Source organism: Lissotriton helveticus, chromosome 8 (genome assembly GCF_964261635.1).
Source record: "Lissotriton helveticus chromosome 8, aLisHel1.1, whole genome shotgun sequence".
NCBI lineage: Eukaryota > Metazoa > Chordata > Amphibia > Caudata > Salamandridae > Lissotriton > Lissotriton helveticus.
The window spans coordinates 1,185,180,782-1,185,196,834 of NC_136069.1; the positions used below are offsets into that span (position 1 = coordinate 1,185,180,782).

The window sequence follows — 16,053 nt, forward strand, 5'->3', positions numbered from 1 at the left end:
GATCCCCATGCCCATTTTTAGGTATTGCCTGGCGTCGCAGCGCGTGCGCTGCTTGCTCTGCAAGATCTCTTGTCGTCGGGTTGCTTTCGGAAGTGGGGTGGAAGCTTCACCCATGCTTTTGATTAGCGCGCATCACGATTTATGCTGAACGCTTCCTTTTCATTGCAAGTGAGGCTTGTTTGTTCCCTTCATGTCTCCTTTTCGGCTCACCCACCTGGACTGGATATTTTGCTCGCGCACGGCATCTCTTCCACCTTGTTGTGTTTGTACTTCAGGGCAGCCGCCGCTGCCTCAGAGCCCCGCCAGTGCTGCAGAAGCATGGGCATAGTATGCCATGCCCACTAGGCCTGCCATACTGTTTGTTGTGTTTGTATGTGCTGCTCCTCCTCTACTTCTGGGTAAGCCGCCGCAACCTCAGAGCCCTGCCAGTACCGCAGCGGCGTGGGCACAGCGTGCCTTACACACTCGACCCGATTTGTTCAGGGTTCTCCTTCACAATCAGGGACAGACCCTGCTAACATGGTGCGCCATGACTTTGGGTGCATAAAAGCCTCTGCTGACCCTGTTAACGCGGCACACCGCAACTTCCTGTGCACTTCATGGGCCGCTAGCACATAGGTTCTATTTACATAGTTGCCGCACTTTGTTTTATCACGGCGCATGCTTGTTCTTTACTGCTTCCTAATTAATTAATACAGGCAGGGCGTCAATTCCGGGTTCTTCTCCTGCACATGGACCAAACACCGATTCATTGAGCTTCGTTAGTGTATCTCCTCTGCATACGCTGTGTTTCAGGTACTTTTTTTTGTTCAACCGTGTTCCTTCTTTCACCTCCCTCTCACCACTTCCCCGTGCTGCTGACACCCCTTTCCCCACCCTCCCAGTCATGTGCGCTTATTTACCGGGTAGGCAGCTTTCCTGGGCCATCGTTTTGCAGTGTTTACAGCGTCCATCTCCGTGTCAGGGAGCCAAATGCAAGTCCCTTCACTGTACACCTTCTGTAAGTGGACAGTACTTTTCAACCATAATTTTCCTTCTATGGCTGGCTCCTTCATGTTTCCGCTTGCTTATTTTGTTGGCTTGCCATTTATAAGCCTTGAAACCACGCCCCCCCCAGTATTTCTTATCACACTCCAAATTCATGTCTCAACTCCGTTCGAAAATAAACAATCTCACCCCCAAATACACATGAACCATCTCTTTTCCGTCACGATGAGCAATCTCTGCAGTTTTTTTGTTTTCCATAATACTGCAGACATCATGTTTTGTCAAAATAACGTGGTTTGTGAGCATCTACCCTAGGTTTTTATCTATCAGTGCGTTCTGTTTACTTTGGCCTTTTCGTCCCTTTCACTATTCCTATCCCACATCTCTTCCTCTACCTCTCCCTATATTCCTCTTCCACTCTCTCCCATAATCTTGCTCCCTCCCTTGCTCGCTATTAATCTGTCCACTTTTTAAGTAGGAAATTAACATTCCGGTTGAAAGGCAGCATTTGCAATGCAATAGGTCTCGCATTACTGAAAATTAGAGCTATTGGTGTTGCATTAGTGTTTGCAACGCCAAAAGCTCAAACTTTTACTAATGCGAGATCTATTGCATTGCAAATGCTTGTTCCTTTCAGTCTGTGAGAGTCAGTGGAGACAGAGACGAAGAGACACACAAAAACCCTTCTGTGTGCACTGTTCACTTCCCAAGGCAACCATGGAACAAGGATAATCTAGACGCCCATAACAGCAGAATACATTCACCACATGCATATGTGGACAGGCCTTTTGATCTTCATCAGTGCTTATCTATATTCAGTTGATTTTCTAGCTGCACAATTATTTTTGCACATCAGCAACCTACCATTTGCTATGTCACGTTACAGCTGATTCTAGAAAGCCTACATTAATTTTATGTATTAAAGTGATGCATCATTAAATTGGTTTTCAAACTCCAACACCGAAAGCAACAGATACTTGCTATGTGTGTCAATTTAGATAGGTCCTGCCATATGTAATGGGCAAATACACGTTGTTCAGTTCTTGTTATCAGTTTACTCCCAGACGTGGCGTTTTGTGTAACAGTGGCAACTTGCATCATGTAATATCACTTAATGAGTTGTTTTCTCTTTGTTTCCAGCACTATCAGTGTAGTTTGGGCTTAAGAACTCCGCAGAGCTTCCCTCCTGAAAATGGCCATGAAAGGGAGGTAAGTTCTGACGAGGAATTGTGTACAGTGCTGGGATGATTTATAGTATGAATACTAGTCAGTGGATTCAGTTCAATACAATTTAAGATTACTGAATGAGCGAGTGCAGCAACTGACCATAATCCCTTCAGCAAGTGGATGTGGAGGAAGGACTTCCCTTCTAAGACCTTTTTTGATAAACGTGGGACCATTTGCTTATGTATAAAAACCTAGTTCTAAATGTCAGGGCAAATGTGATCTGGTCAGTCATAATCAGCACATGGTTAATCAAAATGACCTATTAGCACATACATCACAAAGAAGTAGTTGATGTATATTTTCAAGTTTTATTTTGGACTGGAACGATTTTAATCCCTTTCCTAACTTAAGTGAGAATATTCGATGTAATCGTTATCTCCAGAAATAGTCTCTGCAGCTTTAAAACCCTTGGTGCTGGTGCGCTTTGAAAGCGGTGTAGCATAGTCACCAAACACCAAATATAATCCAGTGCTTAATTTGTGCCGGTGGTTTCCAGTGCTTAGCACCAGCACATTTTTTTTTCCTGTGCTCTGTACCTGCACTTAATTGTCAACACCATGCTAGGACAGTCTGCCACATGGTGGCACTGCTCATGTAATTTAGAGATGAGCAGAACAACCGTTGTGTATAAATACCATATACATAAAAAATTACTAATAACTGCCTCCGCAACCGTTCCTTTAACTTTGGGGACCTGGAATCATCTGAACTGTCGCACTTGCAAGTGAGAGAGATGGTTAGTAGTTGTTTTGGCAGCAATAACCGGAGCGATGGGTGGTGCAAGCTGGAGTGGCCCCCTAGTCAGGGCCCTAGCACTTATCATTTTACAAATTAAGCACGGATAGAATCTGGGACATTAACATGAGTGGCAGGCAAAGTGTGTGTGTGGGGGTGGGGGGTTCCCCTGGAGAAAATATCGGAGTGCATTTTATTAGTGAACACGTTTGGCCCCTAAACACCAGCTTGTCACTTTCACCAACAACGCATATGCCCTCATGTCTCAAATGGACAGTCGACCTTCAATGTCCATTTATCAGCATCTTTAAATACCATGGATCCCCTTGATATGGCAGATAGTTTTACCTTTGTTATGGGAGTTTGGCCAGCATTATGTTTAGAATGGCAAACAGTAGGAAAGGAATGGGTATCATTATCCTAAAGTAACCACTATGTAGTCGAGAGCCAAAAGTGTGTAAGTGACATCCACGGAAGTCCAGGCTGGGTACCATTATGCCATGGATAGTCAGGATGTGACCTAAAAATCCAGGTTACATCATGACTAACTCTGGGCGTAGTTTGCGTAGTAGCGCAACGCGAAGTGCACTACGCACGCTACGCGAACTGTAGTGAGGTAGGGAAATGCTGTTCGCACTGATTGCACAGTGCGGACAAGCATCCAGCACTGTGCAATCATTGCAAATTGCATCTTGCACAGTGCAAGCAGTAGTTTTCAGCTGCTCAAGTAGATTTGTACTTGAGCAGCAGCTTTCTCAATGCGGGACTAGTAGTTTCTCTTCGCGAGCGGTCGCGTTCCTACGCGACCACTCGCAATGAGAAACCTGACCTCCCCGTGTTGAGAATCTCACCGGGAGGTTTATTTTCCACGCTTGCGATCGACAACTTGATGTTGCTGATTGCGAATGAGGAAAAAGTCTTGCCGGGATGTTGATTTTGCTCGCTCGCGGTCGCCAACTTGACGTTGAGGACCGTGAGCAAGCAAAAAATGCCCGCTATGCGTTTTTGCACTGTTCTACGTGCAGTTCGTGTAGTGCATAGTAGCGCAAACAGCGAACGATCCGCGAGCATAGCGTAGTACTACACCCAGGGTTAGTCTTGACTAAAGAAAGCCAGATGTTGGCGAAAAATGCTTTGTTTTGCGTGTCCATCATTAATGTCAAGGCTGGTCAGAGTTTTATCAAAATTTCCCACATTAAGTCATGGCGTGGACAATATTATGACAGGGAAAGTGTCATAGGGCCATATGTATCAAGCCTTTTGTGATTCGTAAAGGCCGAAATTCGCAGAATTTCGGCCTTTGCGAATCGCAAACGGCCTTTTTGCATGTTTTGGGATGTATGAAACATTCCCAAAATAAGGAATTGCAAAGTTGTGCGATTCCTTATTTTGCCATAGCATTTAGGGTATCGCAATTTTGCGATTCCTTATATGCTATGTATGTAGCATTTTTGGCTAGCGAATTGTGGTTAAGAATTCGCAAATTACCACCAACTTGTAGTTGATGGTAACTTGCGAATTCTTCCAAAAATGCACAATGAGGCATTTTTAGGTTTCGCCCTGCAATCGATCGCGAAGCGATCGTCGCAGCGAAACCTATGGTGATCGTTTCTGCTTTCAAGGAGTCAAGGGAGACAGGAGACAAATGATGTGCACGCGCAACCTTCCGAACTGGGATCAGGTCGCGCACGCTTCCTGTCTCCCATGGCTCCTTGGAAGCAGGCACACACATGCACTCACATACAGACCCCCCCACCGCCGCGCATATACACAGTCACACACACACACACACACACATAGAGATCCACCCAACCCCCCCCGCCGCCGCGCATACACACATAGAGAACCGCCACCGCGCATACACACAGACACACACACACTCACTCATAGAGAACCCCCCGCAGCCCGCATGCACACACACATACATACAGAACCCCCCCCGGCCCTTCGGCGCTCACACACACACATCCCGTACCTCGGCTCGGCGTGTCTTCCGGCGTGTCTTCTCATCACAGCTAGCGCAGGGACAGCCAACGTGCACGAGCACGGCGACGGCGTCTCCTGCGCTACAACCGTGGTTTCGGTTTCGCGGCCGAACCTTGTTCTTCATTGCAGCTGGAGAAAAATCAAAAGGCAAATCAACTTCCACCTTATTTTAAACGCGACATGGAGCATTGCGGCAATTACCGCTCCTGCTGGATTTTTCTTACATTATTTTCGCCAGGTACATAAAACACGGCGGAATTTGCGTGGTGAAAGGCGCTGCTCATTTGAAATTTCCACAGAGGAACGTGGAAAATAGGGCGGTCTCCTGTGTAGTTGCTTCAAGGTGAATTACCAGGGGCATTCGACTCCAGGAAGCTCTGCGTGGTCTGGTATTTCTGGACCCGAAATTTCTGTTAGGCTTTTCTGGGTGTGGATTCGCACCGGTTAGGTTTTACTAGGTGTGGATTCGCTCCCGGTAACACCACGGGTGGGGTGGCGGGGCAGCAGAGGCACGGCCCAGCCAGCCCCGGTCTGCGTCCTCCAGCTCTAGGCAGGGAGCGGTCGTTGTTCTCCTCAGAGGGTCCACAGCCTCCTCACCCCCATCACTGGTTGTTGTTCTCCTGAGGCGGAAGCCGGGAGCGAGTTCTATTTTTAAAATATTTCTGTGTCACTCCTATTTGTGTTTTTAAAATACTCACTCTTCTGGGAACGAGGGTCCTAAGCAGCCGACTTTACGCTGTGGCAGACCGCTATTCTCAACACTTCTTGGCGCCACCTCTCCAAAGACCGGAGGCCACGCCCACTTTCGAGGCCACGCCCCCACCTGAGGCTGTATAAAATATGTGCATTTTCCGGAAGCGCAGCGGACGAGCGCAGCGTGCGCGACGTTTGCGGGCCGAAGGCGTGCCAGAGGTAAGCCCGTCTGCGCCCGTCCGCGACCGCACGAGGCCAGGGGCCACTCCCCCTGCCCAGCCACCGAGCCAGCCCATCACCTATAGCTCGCACTCCCTTCGGCAACTGAACCAACGCGAGCCACCCTGCCTCCATGCATGGGATCCTACAATAAAACATTCTGCATGCAGCAGTTGTGGCTTTCATCTCACCCCTCACCCCCCTATGAAACCCACAACGTACTCCATGCTTCTGCTCAATTGCCGTTCACTTCCCAAACACTCCACAGAATTACATCTATTATTAGAGGAAATTAACCCAGACATCCTCTTTGCCACAGAGACGTGGCTGCAGGAGCACTCAGGACCTGATCTGGTGCAAGCTCTTACGCCTGGATACCAAATACTCCGCCTCGACCGGAAAAAAGGAATTGGAGGTGGCCTTGCTGTAATTCATAAAGCAGACTATGATGTAACTAGTACCCCGGTGCATCTCCCAGACAGTGAATGTCTCCCCTTTTCTATAAAATGTAGCCCCACTCATACTTTTTCCGGTATGCCCATATACCGCCCACCAGGATCCCAAGGCCTATTTCTCTCAAATCTTGCGCCGACAGTCGCAAATCTGGCACTTAGCTCAGCCAACTATACAATTTTGGGCGACATTAACATCCACTTGGATGATCAGACCGACCCCTCCGCTAGAGAACTTATATCGGGCCTACAAGCCCTGGACTTACACCAACTTGTCCTCGGGCCCACACACCAAAAAGGACATCTCCTAGACCCCATTTTCAGTAACTGCCCCAACCTTCTCACCAAAAACCCCTCCCCACTGCCCTGGTCTGAGCATTTTCTTATCCCATTTACCTGGACCCTTCCCAATTACTCCTACCCGAAACCCCCGGCGACTCAGCAGTCACGGAACTGGCAAAAAATTCCCCTACCGGAATGGCAAACCTCCCTACAGTGCACAATACCTCCCAACTCATCCAACCCTATTCAGGGCAACGATAATTACAACAGATGGATCACCAATTCCTTGGACCTCGTACTCCCTCTGAGTAGCATCCATCCCAAGCGGGGCAATCCAACAGCCCCATGGTACACAAACGATCTTCGGGAGAAAAAACGTGCCTGCAAACGTTTGGAGAGAAAATGGCGCATGGAATACCGCCTAGCAGACAAAGTTAGTTACAGAGCAGCTATTAAAAATGACAAAGTAGATATCCAACGAGCTCAAGCCACATACTTTGAACTAAAGATAAGTAACGCAGCGTCTAAATCCAAAGAGATTTACCGCATAGCTAAATCTCTCCTGCAACTTCCGGAGACTCCCAAAGCTCACAATAACACTCAGACTCATTGTGAGGACATAGCGAAGTTTTTCCATCAAAAAATAGAATTCATTTACTCCTCCTTCCCCCCCCTGCCATCTCGTCCAGTGACCTCACCATCACAGACCCTACGACAGTCCCACTTAGTATCCTCAATAACTTTCCGGCTCTTGACAAAACTACTCTAAAAAAGCTAATGAGACTAGTCAAATCAGGATCACCTGTTGACCCAGCTCCCCCTAGGGCTCTCACTCAAATAATCAGCCAGATATCACCCACCATTCGAGACTTGCTCAATTCCTCCCTTGATACTGGCATTGTCCCGCCCATATGGAAGAGAGCTATGGTCAAAGCTCTATTAAAAAAAAACAACCTCGACCAGTCCAACCCTTCCAATTACCATCCCATCTCCCTCCTGCCTTGGCTCAGCAAACTTCTTGAGAAGCACGTCAACTCCGTTTTAACAGACTTCCTAGAAACTAGCAATATACTGGACCCTACCCAGACGGGCTTTAGGCCTCGCCATGGAACTGAGACTTTCTTGATTGCAGTGACGGAGGAGGCAAGAAGGATCCTGGACGGTGGCGGCTCCACGGCCATCATCCTACTTGACCTGAGTGCCGCCTTCGACACTATAAATCACAGCATCCTACTCCACCGGCTTGCTATGATAGGGGTGTCGGGGACAGCGCTTACCTGGATAGAATCATTCCTCACAGATAGATCCTTCCGGGTATTCGAAAAGGAGTTCACCTCCTCGAGTAAACCGCTTAATTGTGGAGTGCCTCAGGGCTCCTCCCTGAGTCCAACCCTTTTTAATGTTTACCTCTGTCCTCTAGCTGATGTCGTCCGCCCCTTCGGGGTGAAAATTGTCACCTACACGGACGACACCCAGCTGGTGGTGGCGCTGGACCCCCCTCTCAACTCTCACCACAGCCTACATAAATGCCTAAAAGCTGTCGCGACCTGGATGTCAGACTCCTGTCTAAAACTTAACGGGGATAAAACAGAGGTAATGCTCCTTGGAAATAACATCACGAAATCCATTGATACCATCTGGCCCCTCTGTCTAGGCAGCCCCCCACAACCCAAAGACCAAATTAAGAGCCTAGGCATCTGGCTCGACCAAAACCTCACCTTCAACCATCAAGCCACCAAACTTGCCGCCACCTGCTTTGGGCTGTTGAGATTACTTCGAAAGATTCTCCCCCTTCTCCCGTTTCATTCCAGACGGATCATGGTCCAAGGACTAATCTTGTCACGTCTCGACTGCGGTAACGCCCTATATCTTGGCGCCCCACAGTCCAACCTCACCAAACTACAAGTTGTTCAAAACTGCGCGGCAAGAGTCCTGCTGAACCTCCCCCGCCGCTCCTCAGTCAAAGCCAGATTGAAGGACCTTCATTGGCTCCCTGTGCGAGCTAGGATAGAATTCAAGAGCATGTGCGTTGCACACCGCTCTTACTGGGGAACGGGCCTACCATCCTTCTCGGCCCCTCAGATCCGCGACCTCTTACCTCACCTTTGTACCACACATAAGAAGAGCTAGATGCGGAGGCCGCTCGCTCTCCTACAACCTTGCTAAGATCTGAAACTCCCTCCCCCTTTCAATCAGATCAGAACCCAACTTGCTTACCTTTCGAAAACTGTTAAAAACTTGGCTCTTCAATAAAACTCCCACCTAATCCTTTCTGTTCCCTACGCTCCCCACACTCCCTCCTCCTCTGCTCAACTATCCAGTTTTCTATAGCGCTGGGACGCCCCTGGGTAGCCATCGCGCTCTACAAATTCTCATTCCATTCCATTCCATTCCCCCGGACCGTCCATTGGGAGCACCCTATAAACTCCACCCCCCGCCCCCCCTTCACACACACACACACACATATTAATCACCTGCTCAGAGTAGGTGGTAAATATTTATGTTAAACTCCTTAGAATTGGTGAAAACCTGTGCAAAGAAACCGGTAATCCTGGGCCCGGAAGGTTATTCCATATTGTGGGAAGTTTAACTCATGATTCTGTTAAATCATGTGAAGAGACGGGCCAGTGCTGTTTATTTCTACTGATGAGTTAACGGGGAGCTCATAATGGGAACCAGTTATTACTTGGTGAAACATGAATTCCGAGGTTCAGAACTCAGAATGGTGCGTTAGTCTGGGCCTGTCAGATTCCGTGCCCTGTTATCTGCATTTCTAGCAAAAAATTAAAAACCCCACTTTGAAAATTACCACTAATGTCATCGAGCGAGTGAGAAGACAGCAGAAGTAGAACACAGCTCAGCCTTCCATCAATCCATCCAAACATCCATCCAGCCTTTTACTGTTGTATCACTTAATTCTTTCATCCACCCTTTCTTTCGTCAGTTAATCCATCCATCTTTTTGCCCCGATTTTATAATTTCTTTTTCTCCGTGACATTTTCTGAACTTGACGCATTTGGCAGTCCTCTGCCTACAACCCATGAACTGTCACTAGGGCTGTTTATGAGCTTCTATTGTAGGACAAAAAGTCCAATAATAGGCGCACTACCAAACCCAACTGGAGCTGCTAAACTGAGGGACTTATAATGCAACTAGACATGTCCAAAGTCCATGGTGCCATTGGAATGGGCAGCTGTAGGTCAAATGGGTACCACTCCGTGTCATAAAATCCAGCTCCAGGTTCATAGAGGTGTATTGCACATACCAACCTGAACCACGGACCAAACACATCACCAATCTGTATTTATGTATACATGGGTTGTTTTAATTTAAACGTTGCCCCATGCGTCCACGCCCGAACCGCGCACCTCCATTTGCCATGTACAGCCTGGAGATGTTGCAACCAAATATGCTCCTTTTGAAGTGAACGGTATGACACGTAGTAGGGATATGTGAAATTGGAGGACTAAACATATGCAAACTTTGAAAGCATTTACACAAAATTTCAGAAGCTTCAGATTTCTGCCCCTGTAAAATACGAGGCAAATCAGGTATTTTGTGAGTAAAACAAGGAGTTAAATGGAAAAAACAAAGCAACGAAAGATTATGAAATATACAATTCTTTGTGCCTGGCGTTAGCCAGGGCCTTTTGTTTTTAATAAAGTTAAATCAATTATCTATACTACTATTATAAAGAGAGAACTTGCACCTTTTGGCCAGGTAAACTCGGGAACCACAGCGCCAATCTACACACCCGATACAGCTATGAAAATGTCAGGGTGTGTAGATGGACATAGGCTATATAAATAAAAAAAAAATAAGTAAATTAAAATAATTACGTTTGAAAACAAAGTAGTCCCCTGAAAGTAGCGCCGGCCGGGACCTAGCGATGGCCGCGCCGCGACGTGCGTGATGACTGCGACGCGACGTGCGTGATGACGAAGGAGGAGTGGCGGTGCAGTGACGAGCGGCTGTGCACTGAGGAGCGGCGGCACAGGTAAGGAAAGGGAAAGTTCAGTGCGAGACTGTGTGATGCAGGGGGAGGCAAGAAAGACCTTCGCAGCGCTATCAGCTGGAAGAGGCAGCAGTAAACAAAAATGTCGAAGCGCGAGTGAGTCCGGGCGGGAGTGAGTCCGGGAGGGGGGCGGGAGTGAGTCGGGGCGGGAGGAGGGGGGGGGCCTGTTCAGTGCGAGACTGTGTGATGCAGGGGGAGGCAAGAAGGACCTTCGCAGTGCTATCAGCTGGAAGAGGCAGCAGTAAAGGAAAATGTCGAAGCGCGAGTGAGTCGGGGCGGGAGGGGGGCGCGAGGGAGGGAGGGGGGGCGGGAGTGAGTGGGGGCGGGAGGAGGGGGGGCCTGTTCAGTGCGAGACTGTGTGATGCAGGGGGAGGCAAGAAGGACCTTCGCAGTGCTATCACCTGGAAGAGGCAGCAGTAAAGGAAAATGTCAAAGCGCGAGTGAGTCGGGGCGGGAGGGGGGAGGGAGTGAGTCGGGCGGGAGGGGGGCCTGGTCCGTGCATGGGCATGCACGGACAATGTCGGGGCGGGCGGGGGCCTGGGCGGGCAGTTGGTCCTGAAGCCTCATTGCCCCCAGGCAACGCTGGGGCGGGCTTCTAGTACATATCTAAATGGGGCTTTCAGTCAGCCCTCTTCATCCAGTGGTCTGCTGTTGTCATTCACATTTTGCTTCTGTCCCACTACATCATACAGTAAGCCTTACTGGGGTAAGGGGTAAAATGTCAGAGCGCTTCAGTCATTGCAACAAATTTGGCAGAAAGCTAGATCTTTCCCCAGAAAGCATACATCTGTTTAGTAGTTTTTTGAGATATGATGGTTCAAACTTTTTTTATATCTTGATGGTTGGATTCACAGGACTCTTGCGCGAGACCCACAAGACTGCAACTTTAAATAATAAAGCAATCTTATTTTCCCATTGGCTGTCTCACTCCCAGGGGAGTCTGAGGAGGTCGAGGGGGGGTCCCAGAGATATTCCCCCGAGACCATTTAAACAAAAAAGTAGTCAAACCGATACACCAGCGATGCTCCCGCGCGAGTCAAGCAGGATCGAAAAACCATTTAAAACAAGCATTGGCATAGCCAATAGGTCTCGCTTTTGGGACCTTATAAGTATTTAGTTATGCAGCACAATATCCTTGGTGCAACAACAACTGTTGCATGGCTAAACACTTATAAGGTCCCAAAGGCGAGACCTAGTGGCAATGCCAATGCTTGTTGACAGTGGCATGTGATGCACACACATGCCCATAGGGCATGTATGTGCGCCATATGCACACATGTGCATTTCAGGGGTGCAGCAGGGTGTCTTTGAGACACCCCTGCACCCTTGAAATAATTCTCAAATTGCGATTAGCAAATTGTGAATTCGCAATTTGAGAATTATTTTGCAATCATTCCTATGGGCCTCCTGGCCCATAGGAATGCATTGGAAATTATTCCTTAATTGCGAATTCGCAAAATGCAAATTCGCAAATAAGGAAGGGTAAGGAATCGCTAAAAAAAGCGATATTTATTTATTTTTTCCATACATACCATTTGGCAATTCCTAAATAGCGATTCCTTAAAAATCGCTATTTAGGAATCGCAAAATAGTTTCTTGATACATATGGCCCAAAGTCACCAAAAAGGTCCATATTATGTCATGAGGTGGCCGAACAAAGCCATAATGTTACCAAGGAAACTCGCGTTCTATGAAAGAGTGCCACTACAGATGTGTCCTTTTGTTCTTTCCTTCCTTCTTTCCTTCTTTCACTTCTTTCCTTCCTTCTTGGTCTCTCCACGCTTGATAGGACAGAGACCTTGTTTGGAAAACAACATTAGTCACCGAAGAAGGGTCTATATGTGAGATATTGCATTCCTGGATGAATGGACAACATGGGTATTGCCATATGCCATGATTAGGAAATTGTGTGCAGTTCTCCTCTGTCCTGTCATGAGGGGGCCGTGTTGAGAGGTGCCACATCCCCTGAATATGTGCATTCTCGGGTCGGTTGTGGGGGCCAGGGACTCCCTAGCAGTGCCTTGTGTCAAATTTCACCCAGAACCAGCAGCAGTGGCGTAGCAAAAGTACTTACTCCAGTATTGGAACTTTCATAGAATCACATGCTTGAATCATTCCCAGTTATCGAGATGGGAGAACCAGGTATATAAAAATAGCTATACTTCAGGTCTGTTCCTCTCACGTGACAGGGCAGGGGGACAAGAGAGGAATTAAATGCAAATATCCTTTTGTTTCAAGTCATTATTAATAACTTTAGGTGGTAGCCGAGCATCGCGTGGGAGAATATTCCTGTAAGGTACACAAATGGGTTTATCTGATTGTACTTAGACATAAAGTTATCAAACGGCCGACCACAGAGAAGGTTTGTGATTATATCTCAGCTCTGCACCTGGCTTACGGATGTCACTGGGAGGGCGTTAGACATTCTGAAAAGTAACCATTCAAGCCCATCAAAATAACGTTTCATGTTGTGTTAAGGTCCATTGTTTAAAGCAGTTTGTAAATTGAGCATGTCACAAAAACTGTGTCATCTGCATGTTATGTACTAATTCCAATGAGATAGCTCAGGAGGTTGAGTATCTGCTGCAATTGTATGCTTGCGACCTGCAGTCCACAGGTTTCAGTGCTCATTGGAGAGCTTGGTTCGTAATTGCATCCGTCGTACGTGTTTGTGTACGTATGTTTGTGGTTACTTCAATTAAATGCTACCTACATATTTTGTAAAGCAGTAACACAACTTCAAGGACTAGAAGGGTTTGTAGGAATTTCAGGCAAAACTCTCAGTTTTCCTAGTTTCATACAGAAGTACCTCATCTAGTCAGATTTGTTTGTTTGGATTTTGGTACTTTTTTTTAAATAACACATTTTATTAGGTTAGTTCGCAATATATAGGGGTCGCAGCCCACATTTGCCACAGCGATGTCGATTTAATTTGTATCTATAACCATATTTCTAGCATATAACACCCACCAAACACGCAGTCGTCATAAACAATAAACTTACTGACAGGTTACGGTCTCCAAACTCGTACAAGCGGTGCAATCATCATAGTGTGCTACAGTAATATACTACTTACATATATTTTAAATATAGAAAAAGCTCTCATTGGGGATATACCGATACAGAACAACATAGTGGGACAATTTTCAGGGGTCCGACTCAAGCAGGGGGGGGGAAGGTTAATACTGCGATAATTCGCCCATCTAGTCCATATTTTGCGTTGTTTAGCGGGACATCCACGGGCCTCAAACAGCAATCTCAGTTGGTACTTTTAATCCTGAATTTATAATGGGTTGTACTGAACAGCAGGTTACACAACACAAGTAGAAAACCTGGACCAAAAGAGATCTACATGCTTGGAACTGGGAAACCAAAGGGCTTTGCTTTATATCAGCAGGGCATCTCAGAAAAGTACTGTGCACTTTTTGGGTGGAATAAACTACCTTACAAAGAACAGGATATGATGAAGGCCTGGATTGCAAACCAATGTAAGTATGGCATTTTTAACTTCTAATGATGGAACTCCTCCACATGCAGAGCAGGATCCCATCTCCTATACAATGTACAGCCTCTGCGATCACACACCACAAAATGTCATCAGCATAGACGAGGGTAACCTCCATAGTAGACCAATTGCATCCACCTTCCTCTTAAACGGACTTTCAAATGTTTAACACACAGATTCACATACCCTAGTCTCAGTCATTGTATAGCAACCATAATATCCTTAGGCACAAACATAACATGCTGAGACATAGCCTCAACAACCACAATTCAGCCTCAAAAACCAAGGCAGAAAAGTGCAGGCAAAACCAGTAGATGCCCAGACATTACACGATATGCCTTTGCTGACACATAATAGCATAGTCCTTAATCTAAGACTAACCCTGGGTGGTACATATGGGCAAGTTCTTCTTACAGGATAGATCTACCTTTAAAATCTCACAAAGATGGTTCTAAACATGTGCCACCTTATTCACACTGAATCCAGGTCCTCACATATAGAGATAACGTTACCTACGACTAACCTCACTCATTTTAGCTCCCTCTGAATGTTCCATTAGGTGAAGTATGGGGTGCTATTTGTTCTATTAAAAACCTACTATTTCCATTTTTAGGTCGAGCCTAGACAGCACATATGCTGTCTCTTCAAAACATGCTGTATTTACTCTGTGGGCTTACAGCTCGCTTATTGTCTTTGTATTCGTCCTTTCGATTGTTGTTCGAAAATACTTCCTTGCTCACGGTTAATCCTTCCTCTTTGTCCCTCCTTTTTAGGTCTCGCTGAGCTAGCGCATGCGCTGCACTGAGACATTTAGTATCGGGGGTTCTAAAGTGCTGCCTGGTGGCCTAGCGCTTGAGTTCACGCGAGCGTGCACATGTGCAGCCGCCATCTACCTCTCTAGCCGACATCTGTCTTTTCTCTGTCGGGAAATTAATGTTTCCGCTGCGCGCTTGTTGTAAACTTAGTAAAAGGCTGCATTTTGTTCATGTTTTGTATTTTCACCTTCATGCGTCCGTTTTGCATGACCCTTCAGTCACCAGTACATTTTCTGAAACGAAACGGTCGAGGCTACACATCTTGGCGCTTTCACTTTCGTTCGCAGCCCTCACACTACCACGACCACAGCGCTTCAGTGAATGCCAGATCCAGCCATTACAAAATGCTTCCCCTCCTGCAGCGCATGGTGTGTGTTGAAACCTAAGCCTGCTGCTGCGGAGTGAGAGGTGGGAAACCATTGGCTTCATAAGGAAAGATTGCTGTGTTCCTTGGGCGATCGTAATGCGTGCAATTTAGACTGGAAACATTCCTAAACGGCCTCCGGACCTGCCACATCTAAAAGGTTTACTACATAAAACCCGATAACTTTGCCATGTTTCTTTTCTTTTTTTTAATTGCCGGGCCGTTTCGTTTTGCCTGCCTGCCTCTGCCCAGTGCTTGCACGCAGCCCCGCTGCAGCTTGTACCTACATTCAGAATGGTAACACGTATGCTGGCGGGGGGCTGTGCATACCAGCGCACCAACATATGGCACACATATCTAAAGGCACACAGATGAATGTGCGCGCCTTCTACCACTTTTTTTAACTGCTTTTCAATGCCCCTTTCAGGCACCCTATCCCCTCCCTTCTCCCCCTCCCTCTTCGTCAGCTTCAGTGTCACGGCCGTGCGGGATATTAGTTTCACTTTCACAGCCGCGCAGTCGTGTCAGTTTCACGGCTGCACGGCCAATGCTTGTTTAAACAGATGCTTAATCAGAGCGCCCCTCTGCTGTCAATATCACCCCCCAGGAGATGCGCTGAGGTAGGTTCCCTTCCTCCCTCACTCGCCCACCCCTCGGATGGGAGGTCTGCGTCTCCAGCTTCAGATCACTAGACTGGCTAGGGCTATACACAAGGGTCCGCGTTCACGTCCTCCTCAAAGCCGCCCCTCCTGTTGCAAACTCTTCCATTTCAC

General features: G+C 47.3%; 1 protein-coding gene across 2 annotated transcripts in view; it reads left to right on the forward strand.

The window, feature by feature from the left end:
- Positions 1-16,053, forward strand: part of SEPTIN10 (septin 10) — a 379,629-nt gene that overhangs the window by 63,006 nt on the left and 300,570 nt on the right. Inside the window, exon 2 of one of the 2 annotated variants that reach the window (XM_078658118.1) lies at positions 2,128-2,196. The exons of the other annotated variant lie outside the window; for it this stretch is intronic. Within the exon in view, the coding sequence (XP_078514244.1) occupies positions 2,128-2,196 (69 nt within the window). The remainder of the gene's footprint in view (positions 1-2,127; positions 2,197-16,053) is intronic. 2 annotated transcript variants of the gene reach the window in all.